We start from the raw sequence: 20413 nt of genomic DNA, 5'->3' as shown, positions 1-20413 counted from the left end.
TAACGTAAAATTTAGAAGTTTTTCCCATTAAAGCGAAACATACCATATCTTCACAATACCTACCAGTTTTCTCCGTTCAAGATCCTTACTAATTCAAGGACTGGAATAAAATTTTAAAACTGACACAGGAAATGAAGTTTTTATCAACATCCTAGATTGTGATACCCAAGTGTTATTCCACCAGTCGATTCTTATTCTACTCCGATCCACCGTTAAACATCAAACAAAAAAATGAGAACCATCTTATATATCAATGTACAATTAGATGTCTTTTTCCTGGTCTCTTACTACCTCTCTTCTATAATACTCTAAACATATCAGGGAAGGATAATAGGACAAGAGCATGGCATCCAACGTCAAAAATGGAATACACCTTAGCAAAACTCATTCAGCTATTCTACTCAGTTAAAAAATATTAATTGGGCAAGATATCAATTGCCAGCATCAGTAAGGCCCTTTAGTCACAGTGAAAAACATGTATCCTTGCTGTTGCTAAGAATTCAATCAAGTCTAAGCTAAAAGGCCATGTCAAACTTGGAGTAACCAATAAATTGAGTGCAAGAAGAATATTTGGCAAAACATATAAGTTCAGAGACAACCTCAGTAACAAAGCCATCGCTCTTGTCATCATCTTCAACTTCTTCCTCTTGGGGAAGTGTTTCAAGATCCTCTTGAACTAACAGCACCTCTGGGTCCCTGACTTTCAGCCTATCGAATCCCTTCATGTGGCGACCATGGTCTGAATCCTTCTCCTTAATTTTCCGCAACTTTCTCTGTATAATTGATGATACCATATCTATACTTCCATAAATTGACTCTGCATCTTCCTCTGCACGAATCACTCCATGCTTTTTCGTAAATAAAGTAACCTATAGTTCAGGAATGCCAGTCAAGTATATTTTGAATAATAAGAACAATAACAAAACCTAAAATAATGAATTTGCAAGTTTTTGGTGCACACTTCACATCTTCGAATTTTTGGGCCTTTTCCAAGCTCTCCACCTCGAACAGACAGCCTAACATCCACTTCCCTGGCTAGATGGCTGTGCTTTTGAACTGCCTTACCCAACTTCTCTTCCACATAGTCCTTCACAGCAGGTGTTAACTGTAGTTGCACCACAACAATAAGTCACCACTCTTCACATCCATGAACACGTTTAAGGCAGAAAAATAATCCATTTGAGCAATCAATCTGCTAAGACTTGTTGTTTCATTGTGAACTAACTATTGTACTTCCTAATGGTTCCAAATACGAGAGTCCGACAAGCTAAATTGTTTTTTATCTCAATTTATACATCATATGTTTTACAACAACTATGCCTCAATCACAAGCAAGTTTGTTAGGCTTTATAAATCCTCATTGACCATGTCCCTCCATTTAAGTTCATCTCAAACTAACATTAAGCAAAACAAAATAGAAAAGAGTAATAAAGGTACTAGAAGCTCTCTATATTTTCTTCTCTGACAAATTAGAGGACTACTAGAAATATCACCTTAATAGATATTTCTTTCATTGTGCCCAATTTTTCACTGAGGCTACATGGATTCCAAGAAATGTTAGATCCTATCAAAATTAGATTGATATAGAGACATCAGATACTAAAAAGCTAAAAGGTACTATTATGTAGGCAGACCTTACTCCTACTTTTGCAGGATAGACAGGTTGTTTCCGATAAACCTTGGCTGGAAACTACCCTAATAGCAGTTGAGTAACCATTTGATAGAGGAATAGATTGAAAATCAATTAACTATTTTTCAGATAACTCAAGTTCCTATGAAGTACACTTTAGCATATAAAACAAAAAATGCAGGGAAATAATAATATGGTAAGGACTAAGGAGTGTAACCTCAAGGTTTTTCCCTTGAAGAATGAGTTTAACGGAAGATAGAGGACCGTCCCAAGACATCCGAACCCCAAAGGATTTTGTCACCCTATTCCTCACTGGAACATTAATCTCATTCTTCTTGAAAGCTGAATTTAAAAACCCCGAATTGCTAGATGACAATGTCAGTGACAAAGATGGAGAAGCAGTAGTGGGACAAGAAGAAGAGTAGGATGAGGAACCAGTTGGGTAGCTATGGAGAGAGTGAAAAGTTGTTCCCACGGAAGGGGAAAGGGAAAGAGTCGCCATTGTTGTCTATTGCAGGAACAGTAGCTAGAGATTTCTGAGTCAAATTATCAATCTAAGAAGTAAAATTGTGAAGTAGGTTGATGAAATTTTGAAGGAGAATCACAGTTACTTTGTTGCTCGGTACAGTAGTGGGGGACTGAAGAAGATGAAGAAAAAGAAATGCGTTATCCAAAATGAGATGATGGTTGACACGTGACCTCTGTATTATTTGCAAGAATGGTCCCCGAATTTGTAGTCAAATTACATTTCTCATATATATCCTAGCTGACGTGTCTGGGTTTGATCGCGAGATATGGAAATGGATAATATTCATGCCCAGCCCATCGTTGATTTTTTCATTTTATTTAAAAATATAATTTTTTAAAATAGTGTTTAATTTTCAAGAAATATCTACTAATAAATGGAGGCAATTTAGTAAATAATATCTTGTATTTATTAATTATTTTTTTAATGGGCATGGAAACAAAGCTAAAACATACTTATTTTGGGACCAATAGAATATATATTATAATAATAATAACCAAAAATAAAGGTGAGATGAAGCAAAATATACATAAATAGAAAGAGAGGGAGTACCTAAATGTTGGTCTAAAGGCATGGAATTGTTGAAATGAAGACAAATAATGGTATCCCCCCTTCATTTTGCAATTGAAACACAGAATTTGCAAGAAACATTTAGCTATATATAATGTTGCATAAAAGTTCATTTGCTTATGGAATATACCACTCAATATTCCACTACTTCTTTTACCATAGAATGCTCTCTAGAGCCCAAACAAGGCCCATAAAATCCATATAAATAAAAAGCCCAGTAACTTTTCTCGTTTGGTTTGATGGACTGCTTTTAAGGGCCCAAATATGAATGAACATAATATAGTTTAGTTACTCATAAAATTTTGTATATATCAACAATATAATTCTTTTTAATACTATCTCTAATCGATCATGGCTGGTCACTTTTTATACATTTTATGTTTCTAATCAATATTGATTATAAAAATTAATGACACATGGAGTAGACATGCCTATATAGGTTTAGTACTTCAAAGAACTTAAACTGCTAGCAAATATTGTGCAATTAAATTTGGTCGTAGGAAGAACTTAATCATCAAAGAAATACCTATTCGTTTCGAATGTTTACACCTAACCGATCATTTTAACTTGAGTTAGCTAAGAATCAAAGTATGAATCGACCAAATTAAATGATAAATGATACATATCTTACATAGATAGGTTGAGTGTAAATATCTCGTGCTAGGTATGTTGGTATCAATGACAGAGCCACATGTATTCAAGGGCTTCAATTTACATGTTTTCATCGTTGAAAATTACACTGTATAGTTAGACTAAAAATAATCTTTATGTACATATAGTATATATACATATTCAGTCTCTTTTATTGGCTTCTTCGTATTGATATTTTGACATCTCTTAATAAAAATTCTGACAACACGGATATGTGTAAAGGTAACTTTACAAAGGTGACGTCGGTAACACAAGGTGGATCAACGTCATTTAGCATGCGTCATCTTCATGACGCCCAACTCTTTATATCAAGGGAAAAGGGACAAATATACCCCCAAACTTTCGAAAATGGTATGTCAATACCCTCCGTTATACTTTTCGTCCACTAGAGCCCTTGCCGTCCAATAATCAGTACACATTTACCCCACTAACGGAACACTCATTGTGTACACGTGTCGCAATCCTACGCCACAACCCGAATTGACCAATTTTTTAACCCAAATTTCAAAATCCACCCATAACCCATTTACCCCACCTGATTTACCCACAAATAAACTCTTTGAAATCCTAAAGAAAAATTCTAAAGTTTATTTATTTATGTTAAACTTTACACGCATTTTAAAAATATGATTGTAATAAGAACTTTATTGTAATACTCCTATTAATTAATGGATTGTTTTGGTAAAACTTAATTTTTTGAAATTATTTTTTCAACTTAACTTCCTAATCACTTTCCCTTAACAACTTGGGTCCCACATTTTCCATCATTCTTCTTCTCTAATTCTTCGGTTGATTTCTTCAAAATTCTTCTACTACTGTTCCTCTAGTTCCTGCAAGGAAGAAAAAATGGAAATTTCATGGAGTAAAAGGCATCAAAATCATCACCTCCACCACTCTTCTCCTCCGCTGCTGCCGCTGTCGTCTTCTTCTATTGCTCCGCCCTTTCCTTCCCTTCCCCCACCACCTCCCCACCCAACCTACTCCTTACCTGCAACTTCTACAACACCTCCCCTTCTCGAAATTCTTATCCTTTACTAACTCCTCCTTCTCGAAATCCTTATCCGCCACCTTCACCGCCACCTTCACCGCCGTGGTCGGGGGTGCTGTATGTGGATTACTAAAATGCGAAGAAGATTAAAAATGATGTTAATGTTGATAAGGATACTATCAGGGTTCATGTTGATGAATTCAATAAGGATTTCCATTTTTCTTTAGGATTTTAGAGAGTTTATTTGTGGGTAAATTGGGTGGGTTAAATGGGTTATGGGTGGGTTTTGAAATTTGGGTTAAAAAATTGGTCAATTCGGGTAGTGGCGTGAGATTGTGCCACGTGTACACAATAAGTATTCTGTTAGTGGGAAGGGTAAATATGTATTGATTATTGGATGGCAAGGGCTTTGATGGACGAAAAGTATGACGAAGGGTATTGACATACCATTTTTGAAAGTTCGGGGGTATATTTGTCCCTTTTCCCTTATATCAATGGACCTACAAACTGTCATCTCGTTCTGCACTAATATATTGTCTCCATGCATTTCGTTGGTAATTAAAGTTAGGCTTAACTCATCGGTAGCCCCCTAAAGTTGACACCATGTTTCACTTAGACATCTTAATTAGGCGATGTTCATTTTAGACATTTTATATAGGGTTGTGTTGTGTCGTTTTGATATTTTTTGCTTACATGGCATAATGAGTGTGATACATTTACTGACCTGCGCGTGAATGGTTCTTTAGTTAATTATTAATTTATTTTTTCTTCTTCTTCCCCATTTTTCAGCTACCATTTTGTTCAAGTTAAATTTCATCCCTTGTGAATGAAGGTTTTAGCAAAATGAAGGAGTAAATTTCATTAAGCTAAGCTAATTTTTATTTTTTGAACTAACAAAAAATTTCCCATTCTCTATCAAGCTATGTATTAGGCAAAAGAAAAGGGAAAAAGTGATCGTAATTTATTTTGTAAGAGAAAAAAAATTACTATATGCAGATTTAGTATTTGGAGATGACGGGGGGTTGTATGAGGATTTGGTGGGAGAACGGTGATTTTGGTGTGTATTTGAGATACACTGACTTTGTTGCTCGTCTATCTTCTCTCTCGCTCACCTCTTTCCCTATGTATATGTATTTTAGAATGTATCTAGTATCTCAAATATTCAAGTGGATTCAAATGTATATAGGATGCACTGACTCTCTCGCTTGCGTGTCTCCTATCTCACTCGTCTCTCTCCTCTCTCGCTCACCTTTCTCTCTTATTTTGTAATATTTGGGTCACGTGTCATTAATTTATTGGTTAATTTTTATTTTTACTCAAAATTAATTAATTAAAAATCACTTTTGGCACAAATGACAAATGTCATCGTTTAATTCGTCATTTTACGCGTCATTCGCGAGTGTACCACACACACATTATATATTTTTGCTGATATTAAAAAAAGTGTCAGAATGACACAACGGAACCTTACATGAAGTGTCTAAAATGAACATCGTTCAGTTAAGGCGTCTAAGTAAAATATTGTGCCAACTTTATGGGGTCACCGATGGGTTAGGCCTTAAAATTATGCGGGTATTAGTAATGCACAAATTAATTATAAAAGAATTTATATAATATTTTATGCAAATATATATTAGTTATGCAGAGATTAGACATTCATGTATAGTTATCCACCTTCAATCATGTAGAAATTTTATGTAGATTCTCTCGTAATTTATACACATGTATTAGTTATGTGGTTGCAAGCCAAACTTCAAATCGATTTTACACATGTTTATTATTTTATCTTCCAACCAACAACCAAACATTCTTGGTATATTACTCATATAAAATTTAATATTTACATAACTCATCTAAATCAGCTATCAAACGATTCATTAATTGTTAATATTCATCCGGTCTATAATTGCATATCCTTCTTTTCATATTTTATGAATCTGTATAAATAACTTAATTTTTTGTTTAGTAAGATTAAAAAAGATATCACTTTCTATATTCATACCTAATTGTTATACAAAATATTTTGCTCAAAATAATTCATCAAATTACAATTTTTTCTTCTTTGAGACCATGATGAATGGCGTAGTGTAATAATTAAGTGTAGTCACTTAGCTCATGTCCCTCGCGAGCAATGACAAAGTCAGAAATATTTTTATGAATTATAATTTAATATATACTATATCACAAATAAGTTTTGACCTATATAAATACTTCATACTATTTTTTATACGGAAAAGGGTCTAAAATGTCCCTCAAGTATTTGAATTGGTACAAAATTACCCTCTATCCACCTATCGGCCCTAAAATATCCTTGACATCCACCTTTCGGCTCAAAAATACCCTCGATGTTAATCCTTTGACTCATATTTGCCCTTATTTTCAATAGCTCCCTTAAAGTAAAATTATTAAATATTTATTTATTATATTGCTTAATGTTATTGGTCATCCAAATTTAAACCTTCTCAAATAAATAATAACAATGATATTTTTAAAAATTCTATTTTTTCTATAAAACCACTTATTATTCATATTTTGACCCGATACACTTGAAAATAATATTGAAAAAATTATTAATTTCATGATATCTTTTTATTGGCTTATTTTAAATCGACCCGAATTTATTATAATGTAACCCAACTCATAAATGAGCTTCCAATTAAATTCATACTTACCCCGACTGATTGTCCATCTAAAAAAATTATTATTTTCATTAATATAAAACTTTCTCTCAATTATCCAAATGTCTTGTTCATTTTCTCTTGTATTCCTTTTTGTAATCTCTTATTCTTAATTAATTAGGAAATCCAGGACTCAAACTTGAAATGAGCTCACATATTTATATTCTTTTAATTAGTATTATTGTCATGATGGGATGAGGGTGGGGATAAGAGAAATGATTTTTTTTATTTTTTTATTTTTTATTTTGGGTACACACAAAAGAAAAATGTAATATTTGTACATATTTGCTTAATTAAGTCATCTTTTATTGAACTAATTATTTCTATATGAATGCATCATTATTTTCCTCCTTTTTTTCTCTTTTGTTTGTCATAAATAAAAAAAAATGGTGGGTAAGATTCAAATAGAAAAAAAAAATGGAAGAGATGGGAAGTGAAGGGCCGGGGAGGGAGGAGTGTAGAGAGTAGATGCCTAACCTTTTTATAATTTTAAATTTACTATGAATCTCAAAATCAAGTCAATCATGTGAGCTTATATATCAAGTAATTTCAAATTATTTTAACGGAAAAGGGCCTAAAATGCCCTTAATCTATGAGATTTGGTACAATATTACCCTTCATCCACCTAATGAGTATGATCCGTTAGACATAAGGGTATTTTTGAGCCGAAAGGTGGACGTCAGAGGTATTTTAGGGCCGATAAGTGGATGAAGGGTAATTTTGTATCAATTCAAATACTTGAAGGGTATTTTAGGTCCTTCTCCGTTTTTTATGTGCATAGTATAATTTTTTGACGAATAATGTTCAATTAGATGTATGATGACATTGGAAAAGTGGAAGCCACCATATATACAAATAAAATCTCGTCCTTTAATTATTGTTCGTTATATCGATGGAAAATATATTCATTTAACCCTACATGTACGAAAAGATCTCTAGCACTGATTGCACAATGGACTTTTTTCTTTTACAAAAAATACAATTAGATTTCCTAGGCCACCATGTTCTCTTCTTGGATATGCAAACAAACATCTTTACGTGGACGGAGCCAAAATTTAAAATTTAATTTTTATAAATTAATAAAATTTAAATTTAAATTTAACAATTTATACATATTCAATAGACAAAATAAATATAACTTTAGACTAAAATTATTAAGTTGAAACGACTTGGTAATTCTAACTTCGTCCTGTCTCTGTCTACTAAACAATTAATAGTAGTTCCCAGAGAACGTGATATCGACATGAAGTACCAGAGAATAGAGTAGAAACATATTGTACTACATAATAAATTGATTTTAATCAGAAAATGGGGATAGCTATTCATAATATTATGAATTATATATGACCGTTGATCTATTCAATCATTTCATTTTATTTGTACTCGTTTAAAAATAATGTTTTTTTTAGTAACTTTTTAGTTTCACCATATTAAAGATGGTAAAAATTTTAAAATATTTTAACATATTTGACATAATTTAAATTTGTAACTAAAACTTAAAAAAAATTATTTTATTTTTTAAATTTCGTTTTAACCATATTGAAACAAATAACTCTTTCACTATTTGCACATCATCAACCCAATTATAAGTACTAACATGTGTTGTGGTGCAGTAGTGAGATCGTTTCATCCTTAATCAAAGGTCTCGAACTTTTGTTGAGAGCGCAGTCATCCCAAATAGGTTTTATAATGTGGGATCCAAACTAATCAATGCTCTAATGCTGGCTTAGATGGAAAAAAAAAAACAGGTAGCTAGCTAGTTGCCTAGTGGAAGGTGCAGTCTTATCAGCTGCGGAGACTTCAGTCAATTTATGAGAAAATGATCAAAATGGTGTTTAATGTATATGCGTTGCTTTATTTTGATCCTTAATATATCAGACATGATTGAAATGATCATTAATGTATTACAAAAATCGTTCACTTTAGGCGTTTACCCTAAATCTATAAAAGATATCAAAAGAAGGTGTTATATGTAACGGTGGATCCCACATGCTAACAAAATATAATAATGTTATTTTCTTTGCAAACTCCAAAAAAGAGCTCCATGACTATCATCATTTTTTCTAACAAAAAAATTATTATTTTATCTCTTAAGATATTATTTATCTCTCGATTTCTTAATATAGGTCTCTATTCTCACTTATCCGTATTAAAATTCATGTTTATATAGGATGTAGCTTTGTGGCAAATCACTTAGCTAAGCTTTGGGTGTCTTATCTTAGTGGATATTTTATGGTATTTTCTCTTTACTGATTATTTGACTGTAAAATTTTGATTTTTTCTATATGTTTTTTTGTGATAAAAAATAGTTCCATCATTTTGATTCACTGAAGTAAGCAATTTTCACATTATCATTAACAATTAAGGAAGTTTTCACATTGGATTCTCTCTAGTTGTTGTTTTGGGCTCATTTAGATCTTATTTAAGCTTGAAAATATTATTTATGAGAAGAGAAAATAATGAAATTTGTTAGAGAAAGTATTTACGGAGCTAATAAAGAAGATAATAATGGCATAGTTTGTAAGCTACATGTGGAACCCACCATTAAATATTGTAGGGTCCAACCCATGAGTTTTTGGGTCAACAATTGCTGCTGCAATTGTTGTAAAGAAAACGCAGCTAAATTTGTTTGTCAACAATAGCTGCAAACCTTTTTCTTTTGTCAACAAAGTTTGCAGCAATGCAAATTTTCGGTGGCTTGATTTTTGAATAGTGCAATACAATTGCATCTATAAAAGGAGCTCTTCAGCCCCTATTTGATACACCAATTCACAGAGAGAGTAAAATATTTAGAGAGCTGTGAGGTTTCCATAGACTATATAAGAAAATAGTCTGTGAAGAAAAATAGAGTGTGAGCGATATTTTAGTAAGGTGAAAATCAAAAGAGTGTTATTCCTTTTGAGTGTGTAGTAGTCACTTTGAGTATTGTATTCGTGACTACACAGTGTAAAATTCCTTACTATAGTGATATCAGTTACTCCTCTTGGCCCGTGGTTTTTCCCTTATTTAGGAGGGTTTCCACGTAAAATTCTTGGTGTCATTATTTTCTTTTCTTATTTCCATTACTTTTACCATATATATTTTTGTGTTTGTCCGCGTTTTTCCCAACAAACTGGTATCAAAGCCAAGGTTTTATCTGAATATGCTCTGTGGTTGCAGCACAAACTGAATTTTCACATCAAAAAAGATTTACTTTGGTTTGCAATAACTATTTTTTTTGGGGGAAAAACGATGGAAGCCAACACAAGTAGAATGGTCACTTTGAATGGTGTTAATTATGCCATTTGGAAAGGGAAAATGGAAGATCTACTTTATGTCAAGAATTTTTATCAACCAGTATTTACCATTGTAAAGCCTGATAATAAAACAGATGAGGAGTGAAATCTGTTGCACAGACAGATTTGTGGATTTATTAGGCAATGGGTTGACGATAATGTGTTGAACCATATTTCTGGAGAGACACGTGCTCGAACCCTATGGGAGCATCTTGAAAGTTTGTATGCTCGGAAGACTAGTAACAACAAAATGTTCTTAATATAGCAGATGTTGAGTTTAAAGTATCATAATGTTTCTCCGATGACAGACCATCTGAATAATTTTCAGGGGTTCATAAACCAATTATCTGCCATGGGCATAAAATTTGATGAAGAAATTCAAGGCTTGCTTCTACTTGGTTCCCTACCAGACTCTTGGGAAACATTTAGAACTTCATTGTCAAATTCTACTCCTGATGGTGTGATCTCAATGGATTTCGCCAAGAGTAGTCTCTTGAACGAAGAGATGAGAAGAAAATCCCAAGGTTCTTCTTCGTTGAATGTCTTGATAACTGGCTCTAGGGGAAGAAACAAAACTCGTGGTTCTCAGAATAAAGAACAAAATAGGAACAAATCCAGAGGCAGGCTTAAGGATATTGAGTGTTATCATTGTGGCATGAAAGGGCACACAAAGAAGTTCTGCAGAAAGTTGAAGAGTGAGAACAAAAACAAAGAGGAAACTAAAGAAGATGGCAATGAAAATTGCCTAGCCACCGTCACCACCGAAGATCTTATTACCTTCCTTGATACGGATATGATAAATATTGCTTGTGATGAGTCAAGCTGGGTTGTGGACACTGGTGCCGCATCTCACGTGACATCGATGAATGATTTTTTCTCTTCCTATACTCCTGGTGATTTTGGAACATTGAGTATGGGTAATGAGACTATTTCTAAGGTGGTTGGTATTGGTACAATTTGTTTGAAAACTAGTGTTGGAACTAAACTAGTTTTGAACAATGTGAAACATGCTCCTGATGTTCGTCTGCACCTAATTTCTGTTGGTGGTTTGGATGATGAATGATATGTTAGTACCAACGGTGATGGAAAATGGAAACTCATTAAGGGTTCCTTGGTTGTGCCTCGTGGTAACAAACGTCGTGGTCTATACTGGACTACGGCTTCTGCTTGTGTCAATATGGTAAATGTGGTTGAGAGCGATGACTCTTCAACATTATGGCACAAGAGGCTTAGCCACATCAGCAAAAAAAGACTTAATGTTCTAGCTAAAAAGAAATTATTGTCAAATTTCAGAAGTGTTAAATTAGAAAAGTGTGAGCACTGCTTGGCTGGTAAACAAAATAAAGTTTCCTTTAAGTCTTACCCTCATTCAAGAAAGACAGAGTTGCTTGAATTGGTGCACTCTGATTTATGCGGTCTAATGAAGACAAGGACATTGGGTGGTGCACTCTACTTTGTCACTTTTATTGATGACTGCTCGAGAAAACTTTGGGTCTATGTCTTGAAGACTAAAGACCAAGTGTTTGGTGTCTTCAAGCAGTTTCAGGCTACAGTTGAAAGAGAAACTGGAAAGAAACTAAAATGTATTCGTACTGATAATGGTGGTGAATATTACGGACCATTTGACGAATACTGCAAGCATCAAGGTATCAGACACCAGAAGACTCTTCCTAAGACTCCTCAGCTTAATGGTTTGGCTGAAAGGATGAACAGGGCCTTGATAGAAAGAGTTAGATGTTTGCTTTCTGAAGCAAAGTTGTCAAACTCATTTTAGGGTGAGGTTTTATTGACCTCTGCACATGTTATTAATATATCTCCTGTTATTGCTTTGCAAAGTGATGTACCAAATATGTTTGGTATGGAAAGGATGTTTCTTATGACCATTTGAGAGTATTTGGTTGCAAAGCTTTTGTACATGTGCCCAAAGATGAGAGATCAAAGTTAAATGTCAAGATAAGACAATGCATCTTTGTTGGATATGGCCTTGATGAATTTGGTTACAGGCTATATGATTCAATTGAGAAGAAACTTATGAGAAGCCGTGATATTACTTTCATGGAGAATCAAACAATTGAAGATATTGACAAAGCGGAGAAACTAGAATCTTCAAGTTTTGATGTCATAGTTCATCTAGATGAAGTTCCTCACATAAGTATGCATGATGTTATTGGGCTTGAAGATCACGGCGACTCCCATAATCATGTATCGAATCAACATGTTGATGTTGATAATAACAATGATATTGTTATTGATGATCCTCCTGCTCATGAAGTTGTGAATGAATCAAATATTCCACTTAGGAGGTCCACAAGACAATGGGTTCCTTTCTCTCGTTATTCACCCAATGAGTATGTGTTACTCACTGACGGGGAAGAACCTGAATGTTACGAGGAGGCCATGGAAGATGAGCACAAGGATCAATGGATTGAAGCCATGCATGATAAGATGGAATCTCTGCATGAGAACCACACTTATGAGTTGGTAAAATTGCCCAAGGGCATGAGAGCTTTGAAGAACAAGTGGGTGTTCAAAGTTAAAGTTGAAGAACACAACTTGAAGCCAAGGTACAAAGCTAGATTGGTTGTTAAGGGATTTGGTCAAAGAAAGGGTATTGACTTTGACGAAATATTTTCTCCTGTTGTGAAAATGTCCTCAATTCGTACAGTTCTAGGTTTGGCTGCTAGTCTTAATTTAGAGATTGAGCAGATGGATGTGAAGACGGATTTCCTTCACTGTGATCTAGAAGAAGAAATTTATATGGAACAACCTGAGGGCTTTAAAGTAGAAGGTAAAGAAAATTTTGTGTGCAAACTCAAAAAGAGTCTTTATGGCTTAAAGCAAGCTCCCTGACAGTGGTACAAAAAGTTTAAATTTGTTATGGGGGAGCAAGGCTATAAGAAGACTTCTTCAGATCATTGTGTATTTGTACAAAAAAATTCTGACAATGATTTTATCATCCTCTTGTTGTATGTGGATGATATGATGATTGTGGGCAAGAATACTTCCAAGATTGACGAGTTGAAGAAAAAGTTGCGTAAGTCTTTTGCTATGAAAGACTTGGGTCATGGCAAGCAAAATTTGGGCATGAGAATTACTCGTCTCAGAGATGAAAGAAAGATTTTTTTATCACAGAAAAAGTACATTGAACGTGTACTAGAGCGCTTCAATATGGAGAATGCTAAGTCTGTTAGTACACCTCTTGCTGGTCATATGAAGTTGAGTAAGAAGATGTGTCCTACAGTTAGGGAGGAAAAAGAGAGAATGGCCAAAGTTCCATATTTCTCCGTCGTCAGAAGACTAATGTATGCAATGGTATGCACTAGACCTAATATTGCTCACGCAATTGGTGTTGTCAGCAGATTTCTCGACAATCCGGGAAAAGAGCATTGGGAAGCTGTAAAGTGGATACTCAGGTATCTTAAAGGAAGCTCAGATGAATGCTTGTGTTTTGGAGCATCAGATCCAATCTTGAAGGGCTATACAGATGCTGATATGGCAGGTGATCTTGATAACAGAAAATCCACTACTGGATATTTGTTAACTTTTTCAGATGGAGCTATATCATAGCAGTCTAAATTGCAGAAGTGTGTTGCACTATCTACAACTGAAGCTGAGTATATTGCGGCTACCGAAGCTGGCAAAGAAATGATATGGCTCAAGCAATTTCTTCAAGAACTTGGCTTGCATTAAAAAGAGTATGTCGTCTATTGTGACAGTTAAAGTGCAATAGACTTGAGCAAGAACTCTATGTACCATGCAAGGACGAAACACATAGACGTGAGATATCACTAGATTCGAGAAAATATAGAAGACGAATTTATGCAGGTTGAAAAGATCTCTACAAATGAGAATCATGCAGATATGCTTACGAAAGTGGTAACAATGGACAAGTTCGAGTTATGCAAAGAACTTGTTGGCATGAGCTCTCTCTGAGAAGATGAAGATACCTCATTTTAGTACATGGGCCTGGAGGGGGAGATTTGTGGGGTCCATCCCATGAGTTTTTGGGTCAACAATTGCGGCTGCAATTGTTGTAAAGAAAACACAGCTTAATTTGTTTGTCAACAATAGCTGCAAACCTTTTTCTTTTGTCAACAAAGTTTGCAGCAATGCAAATTTTTGGTGGCATGATTTTTGAATAGTGCAATACAATTGCATCTATAAAAGGAGCTCTTCAGCCTCTCGTTTGATACACCAATTCACAGAGAGAGTAAAATATTTAGAGAGCTGTAAGGTTTCCATAGACTATATAAGAAAATAGTCTGTGAAGAAAAATAGAGTGTGAGCGATATTTTAGTAAGGTGAAAATCAAAAGAGTGTTATTCCTTTTGAGTGAGTAGTAGTCACTTTGAGTATTGTATTCGTGACTACACGGTGTAAAATTCCTTACTATAGTGATATCAGTTGCTCCTCTTGGCCCGTGGTTTTTCCCTTATTTAGAAGGGTTTCCACGTAAATTCTTGGTGTCATTATTTTCTTTTCTTTTTTCCATTACTTTTACCATATATATTTTTGTGCTTGTCCGCATTTTCCCCAACAAATATAACACCTTCTTTTGACATCTTTGTTAGATTTAGGGTGAAAAACTAAAAATAAACATTTTTTGTTATACATTAAGGACCATTTCTATCATGTATGATATATTAAAGACCAAAATAAAATAACACATGTACATTAAGGACCATTTTGGTCATTTTCTTGTCAATTTCTTGACTTCTTAACTGTTGACTTATTAACTCATCAATATCTATTGCTAAATTCCATCAAATTCAACTACTCCCTCTGTTTAAAAAAAAAATGGTCTAGTTTGACTTGATACGAAGTTTAAAAAAATAAAGAAACTTTTAAATATTGTGGTCCTAAATTAAAGTTATATCAAATGTATTAAATTACTTTTTTAATCTTGTGACCTTAAACATGTCACGTAGAAAGCTAAAATTAAAATATTATCAAAAAAAGAAAGAAGTCATTTTTTTAAACAAACTAAGAAGGAAAGAAAGTCATTCTTTTTTAAATTAAAAACGTTACTATCAATAAGAGTTCAATTATTAACGCGATCGACACGTGTAAAGAATTTAACCCACCACTAAAAGAAATGGAGTAGAGCCAAGTCCGGCTTTAATTATGTGTTAATCCCCAAATTTCGTCCGAAACACGTTGGTGGTCTCACGTATATCTTAAGTTGGTAAAGTGACGTTTGTTTTACACGTCACGTTTATTGTACCGTCCCATCAAGTAATAATTTAATCAAGTCTGTAAAATGTGAACCAATTAATTTCTACAAGCTAATCAAAATTATCGTGATTTGGTTCACGTGAAAAAAAAACCAAGCCCACAATATTTAAAATATACGTGTTTTGATATTATTATCATATATATATATTAGCTAGTTTGAGCTTCAATGAAACTACTTGTACATTTCGATCGAGCAACATTAATATTCTAGTTCTTGCATTACATCTCTATTTTGTGTTCTTAAACATAATGAAAATAACAAGTGTTCTTTCCAGTGGATTCAACCATTCAACCCTCCCTGAATCTTACGTTCGACCTGAATCTCAAAGACCCAGCATGTCTGAAGTTGTTGATCGTGATGATCTTGTTCCAGTTATCGATATGTCTTGTACTGATAGGAACGTTATCGTTCATCAAATTGGCGAAGCTTGTCGTCTTTATGGGTTTTTCCAGGTTCCTTTTTTTCTCATTTCACTTCACTTATGCATAATGGTTTTTCCCTTTTATTTATAAGATATACGTACATTCAATCCTTTCAGATATGTTGTTATTGTTGTACTATTTCCATTTCAAATTCACATAGCAACATTACTATTTGGACGTTTCGTTGATCACATTTTTTCAATTATATATAGTACTTTAATTTTTACACGCAGTTCAAAAGAATTGTAATAGATAAACGAGTAGTCATTTTGGATTATTTTTTATCAGGTGATAAATCACAGTGTATCAAAGAAGGTTATGGATGAAATGTTGGGGGTAGCTCATGAATTTTTTAAGCTTCCAGTGGAAGAAAAGATGAAATTGTACTCAGATGATCCATCAAAGACTATGAGATTATCAACTAGTTTTAATGTTAAGAAGGAAACTGTTCATAATTGGAGAGATTATCTTAGGCTACATTGTTATCCTTTGGACAAATATGCCCCTGAATGGCCTTCTAATCCTCCTTCTTTCAGGTAATTAATTTGAATTTTCATTATAATTAAGTATTAGTTCATTCATATGTCATGTCAAATCATTTTTTTTCTTTCATTTCCTGTTTATTTATCAATCCAAATTCATTTTCTGTAAATGATGACTCTACATGAATCGTACTTATCCCGTATCTAAGTTGTTTTTTTTGCAAGTTTTTAGTCATAATTCTAACTTGTCTATTTTTTGCTTTGTCACAGCGTAATTTTATTTTTTTGGAAATAGCACAAATATATCCTCAAACTATTGTGAATGGTATGCAGATATCCTCCGTCATACTTTTGGAGGCATTGGTGCCCCTGCCGTCCAAAAACTAGAGCATATATGCCCTTCACTCTAACGGAAGACTAAATACTGATCTTATCCGTCGATCCGATATTTAATAGATATCGGATCTGTGGATAAGATTATGACAGGTGTATGTCCGTTAGTGTAAAGGGTATATATGCTCTAGTTTTTAGACGGTAAAGGCATCAATGTCCCAAAAGTATGATGGAGGATATCTGGATATCATTTACGATAATTTCGGGTATATTTGTCCTTTTTCCCTTTTTTTTTGTCTCGTTTCTAACTAGTCGTAATTTTGATTGTCACGTATCTAAACTGTTTATGTACCTATCTAGGTAAATTATTTGTAATTACGTGTTTAAGTTGTTTCTGTTTAATTAGTAAGTGTTGTACCGGCAATTAGGTACACTAATTAATTAGATTATGTCAAATTTTATGTTGCTTCACAAAGAAAACGACTCAAATCTATCCAATATTTTTTTGCAATTGATAATTCTACACCGGCTCTGCCGACCTTTTTAAAAAAAATTATCTATTGGACTTTTTATCTAATTGTACCGTTCGATCAATTAATTTGTTAGTATAAAATATATGAATTGATTTATGTAATATATATTTTGTAAACTAGTTAATCAAAATATTTAAAGTCGTACTAGATGTTTTATGGAGTATATTATTCCAAAACTCTGTGATTTTAATTTGCGTACAAGTGTTATTTAGTCAAGTCGTTTTTAAGGCCAAACACATATACAACCCCTCTAACTTGCCCTCATTTTTCATTTTGGCACTCCAACTTAGCATTGTTCCATTTTAACCATTAAACTCCATTTTTTATATATCATTTTAACACGAAATACTATTTTTATGATTTCTTTATTTTTATATATATTTTTCAATTGCAACTTCTTATTTTAAATCGACATTTGTCAATTAATTTTAGTTAAAAAGATAAAAATTAACAAAAAATAATTTTTTTTAAAAAAAAATAATTTCTTTTTAAGAGTTTTATGTTTTTTTTATGTGAAAAATAACTAACGAAATTGTGTTGTTTTTCTTTCTTAAAAATCACCGACAACCTAACAAATTAAAGTCAGTTGAGTTTTAACATTTTTTAGTAGTGTTATTAGCAATGAACAAGAGTCTTTTTTACTCGTATTGAAGATGAGTTTTTTTATTCGTATTGATTTATATTAAAAATAAAAAGTGAGTATTTGCGATAAAATAAGAAATAATAAATAAGTAGTGTTATTTAATTTAATTGAATGTTCAAGAAAGAAAATCAAAGAACTTTCGTCAATTTACTTTCATGCAAAAGTACAGAGAAATCTCAAAAAATAATATTATTGTTTGAAAAATTTTATGTTTGTTCGCGAATGTTTAATTTTTTTACGAAAATCAACAGACACACGTCTATTTTTTTAAAATAAAAAATTACAATTGAAGAACATAAATAAAAAAAATATCATTAAAATTAGTATTAGTGTTTAAATGGTACAGAAAAAATGGAGTTTAAGGGTTAGAATAGAATAAGGCTAAGTTGGAGTGCCAAAATAAAAAATGAGAGCAAGTTTGAGGGGTTGTGCATGTGTTTGGGCCCTTTTTCATTGTCGATGCATCACTTCTCACTGTCCTAGTCCCTACAGCTCAGCTGTTAATTTTATATATTTCATGACGTCATGGAATACATAGACTGATGACGCAATAATTTTCAATTGTTCCGTTCACTTTTTCTTGTTTACTTATATTAATAAAAATTGATTTACAATATATACTATTATTTATATGAGTATTATATATATATATATATATATATATATATATATATATATATATATTATTTTATAATTTCTTTATGAACTAATAAAAGTGAACCAATGATAAAATATAACCATGTGATGGTGGTAGCCAGCATAACATAAAATCATGTGATGAATGATTGATTCCTTTGTCAGTTGCTAGTCAGTAGCAGACAACTACTATGGTGTCTGATTTTTATTTTATTCTTTTGTTAAAAAAAAAAAAAAAAACAGTATCCTTGAAAATATTTTTATTTATTATTTAAAAGCTAAAACTCTTTTCTTAAAAAATAAAACGATATTAGTATTAATTTTCTAGAATCCGGAACCAAAATGATTGTGTTTGTAGGGGTAAAAAGCGAGAACATTTCTACCTACAACATATGTATTTTATGTGCTATATGAGTCTGATCAACGCCTCACCATTCATATTGTTATGACGTTTCATTCTTTTTTAACTCGATTAAATCGAAATAAGAATCTAATTTATGTTCTTTAATTGCTTAGGGAAATAGTGAGCAAATATTGCATGGAAGTTAGACAACTTGGATATAGATTAGAAGAAGCAATATCAGAGAGCCTAGGGCTTGAAAAAGATTGTATTAAAAATGTGTTGGGTAAACAAGGACAACATATGGCTATCAATTTTTATCCTCCATGTCCACAACCTGAACTAACTTATGGGTTACCAGCCCATACAGATCCAAATGCAATTACAATTCTTCTTCAAGATTTGCAAGTGGCTGGCCTTCAAGTTCTTAAGGATGGAGAATGGTTATCTATTAAACCTCAACCTGATGCATTTGTCATCAATCTTGGTGATCAATTGGAGGTAAAACATGACTCTTCTATTTCATAACTATTCCATCTATCGCAATTTATCTGGTACATTTTACTTTTCGAGATTCAAAATAAGTAAACTTTGATTGACACTAGAAGATTTACTTACACCTATATTGTACTTTTCGTATAGTTTTTGAATATTTTAATTTTTATAAAATAAACTTCTGAAAAACGAAGAGGGAGTAAAATATTTAAGCTATCTACACTAATGCAACGTATATACCTTTAATAACATGTTATTAATTACCCTATTTTTCATGTTTTCATATGAGACATATTACAATTAATTACCTATTGCTGTGGTCAATATTGAAAAATGTCATTTTTAAGTAAATAAACGTGTATAATCTCTAACAACTTAGTTAATTAAGTTTTTATGACAAGTTACACACAATTCAACATGGTGGTTCTTCAAGTTTCACTATATACTATTCATTATTTTAAAAATATTTTTTACATGCTTGACCTATGATATCAAACTTGCACATCATGGTGGTGGTGTGGGTGTCTTGAAAATACAACTAATTAAATAAAATTATATCTAGCAACTTAAACTTTTAGATGAAATAATTATTTGTCGTGCAGGCATTGAGTAATGGAAAGTATAAAAGTATATGGCATAGAGCTATTGTAAATTCAGACAAAGCAAGGATGTCTGTGGCTTCTTTCCTCTGTCCCAATGATTGTTCCATTATCAGTGCTCCAAAAACCTTAATTGAAGATGGATCTTCAGCCATTTATCGAGATTTCACTTACACTGAATATTATGACAAATTTTGGAGCAGGAATTTAGACCAGGAATATTGTTTAGAACTTTTCAAGAACGATGGAACCTAGTACTTGTATGAGTTTATAACTTTTGTATCGACCTAAGTGTGGGTTATCACACAGTTATCGTTCCATCAGGTCATCTAATAAATGTGTTAGGAAATTAATCAAATTATACATCGACAGTATA

The 20413-nt window shown here is 32.8% G+C and overlaps 2 protein-coding genes across 3 annotated transcripts in view; one reads left to right on the top strand and one right to left on the bottom strand.

Annotated features, from left to right (window-relative positions):
• Positions 1-20413, bottom strand: part of LOC125807988 (ribosome-binding factor PSRP1, chloroplastic) — a 207560-nt gene that overhangs the window by 1352 nt on the left and 185795 nt on the right. For both annotated transcript variants that reach the window (XM_049487749.1, XM_049487747.1), the window contains exons 2-4: positions 1848-2166; positions 962-1105; positions 600-869 (exon numbers count right to left, since the gene is read on the bottom strand). In XM_049487749.1, coding sequence (XP_049343706.1) covers positions 600-869; positions 962-1105; positions 1848-2132 — 699 coding nt within the window. In that variant the 5' untranslated portion in view covers positions 2133-2166. The remainder of the gene's footprint in view (positions 1-599; positions 870-961; positions 1106-1847; positions 2167-20413) is intronic.
• On the top strand, positions 15762-20334 carry LOC125807987 (protein DOWNY MILDEW RESISTANCE 6-like). Its single transcript, XM_049487746.1, has 4 exons — positions 15762-16006; positions 16265-16512; positions 19120-19444; positions 20041-20334. Exons 1-4 carry the CDS (start codon positions 15803-15805, stop codon positions 20290-20292), a joined length of 1029 nt encoding a protein of 342 aa, XP_049343703.1. The 5' UTR covers positions 15762-15802; the 3' UTR covers positions 20293-20334.

Source organism: Solanum verrucosum, unplaced genomic scaffold, assembly GCF_900185275.1.
Source record: "Solanum verrucosum unplaced genomic scaffold, falcon-dt-bn FXZP01000183.1, whole genome shotgun sequence".
Classification (NCBI taxonomy): domain Eukaryota; kingdom Viridiplantae; phylum Streptophyta; class Magnoliopsida; order Solanales; family Solanaceae; genus Solanum; species Solanum verrucosum.
Note: the sequence above shows the minus strand (reverse complement) of the source record. Positions and strands in the feature narration are given on the sequence as shown.